General features: G+C 43.2%; 1 protein-coding gene across 2 annotated transcripts in view; it reads right to left on the bottom strand.

The window, feature by feature from the left end:
* The window catches only part of nebl (nebulette), a 68,649-nt gene that overhangs the window by 63,716 nt on the left and 3,288 nt on the right, over positions 1 to 1,645 (bottom strand). For both annotated transcript variants that reach the window (XM_014027547.1, XM_014027548.1), the window contains exon 2: positions 516 to 610. In XM_014027547.1, the coding sequence (XP_013883001.1) occupies positions 516 to 610 (95 nt within the window). The remainder of the gene's footprint in view (positions 1 to 515; positions 611 to 1,645) is intronic.

Genomic DNA, 1,645 nt, shown 5'->3' with positions numbered 1-1,645 from the left:
TCTCACATCTGATGAAACAAAATATGGTTTCTAAAATGAAATCTTAAACTTTGAACTTTTATAAATTGTTATCCAGAGCTTGAAGCACTGATTCAACCTTTGATTTTCTGCCATAAACAGAAGGAAGCTGTGAGCTGAAACAGCTGAAACATGATGTTTCTACAAAGCTTGACACTACGAACACAGATGCTTTAAGTCCCAGATCGCCCTCTTTAGAATCAGCTAACCATCTTATGGTCGCGGCTCAGAACCACAAAGTTACACCCCTCAAAAAGAAGCTGTTATTTACTTCCTTCATCCATCCAATGCAGCTCTAAGCTCCGCCTCCTCAGAGCTTTTTAATCTCGTGTGTCCCGCCACGGCGAATCATATCAGATGGATAATAACAAGCAGAACCACAGAACCACCAGAACCCGGGCTCAGATAATTACACGCTACAGGCAGAGGGTGGAGTTTGTTCTCAGAGTGGAGTAAACAACAACAACAACAACAACAACAACAACAACAGTACTCACGCGTTGCAGTAGGGTTTCTTATCGTAGCCTTTGTAGTTCTTCATGTTCAGGGTCATCTTGCAGACCTCGCAGTGGAAACATCCTTTGTGCCAGTTCTGAAACACAAAGATGAATCTGTTTACTGTGCAAAAGTCTTCATCCACCCCTCAGACAGCTTTCAAAGAGCTCTTCATCAATTTCCACACTTTTAGGTCTTTTGAAGTTTTTATTGGGCCCTTTTTCATTTATTTTAACCTGTGACATGTGTCCAGGTTAGAAAATATTTATTTAGATTTTAAAATGTGGTTTCTCTGACAAGCTGCTGTAACAAAGCAGCTAAAAGCTGAAGCTAGTTGATGATTCAGAATTGTGTTGAAATGGCAACAAAATATGTCAAATGAATCTTTAGAAACAAAGATAGATTATTTCTGATCAGCGTGGTTTTCGTTCTGGAAGTTTGCCTCAGATGTTTTGTGTCGGAGCAGAGCAGAGCAGAGCTGCCGTGCACCAGTCCAAATATAACTGTAGGGCTGTTGACACGAGCTGGAGACGCCCACGACACGATTCATGTGTTCAGAACAGTTTGGAAACGCCCGTGACCGTTCTGAGGCTCTGTGAGAGACGAACCTGAGAACCCCTGTCACAAGACCCCCTGGAGACCCCCTGAGGAAAACCTCCTGGAGACCACCTCAAGACTCTCTTGGATGTGAAACATCTTCCAGAAAGGTGGTCCTGAAGCTGCATCCTGACTCCATGGAACGCTGCTTTCTGCTTTTCTAACATCAGTTTGGTTTCTCTCGGGAGACGTGGGAACGTTTGGAYCCAGATCAAATGTGAGACTGATCAGGAGTCATCTTCTCTTTGTATTGTCTGGTTCTGGATGGATGGGTGGTCCAACATATGGGTTCTCCCATCAGCGTCTGCCGTCACATCAGATAACCACTGAGTCGTCTCCATGACGACTGAACATCTCCATCTGCAGCTACAGACGGCAGAGAGCTTCAGAAACACGTCCACTCTGTTACCARATGAAATGTAAAGATGTTTAAAGAAGTTTAGATGAAAATACAGAAGCTGCATGTAAACAGATTAAAATGCTGCTGCTAGAGTTTTAATGAGAGTTGGAAGGAGAGATCATATTTCTCCAGTTT

This window comes from Austrofundulus limnaeus, unplaced genomic scaffold, assembly GCF_001266775.1.
Source record: "Austrofundulus limnaeus strain Quisiro unplaced genomic scaffold, Austrofundulus_limnaeus-1.0 Scaffold662, whole genome shotgun sequence".
Classification (NCBI taxonomy): Eukaryota; Metazoa; Chordata; class Actinopteri; order Cyprinodontiformes; family Rivulidae; genus Austrofundulus; species Austrofundulus limnaeus.
The sequence above is the reverse complement of the archived record's forward strand: the minus strand, read 5'-3'. Positions and strand labels throughout refer to the sequence as shown.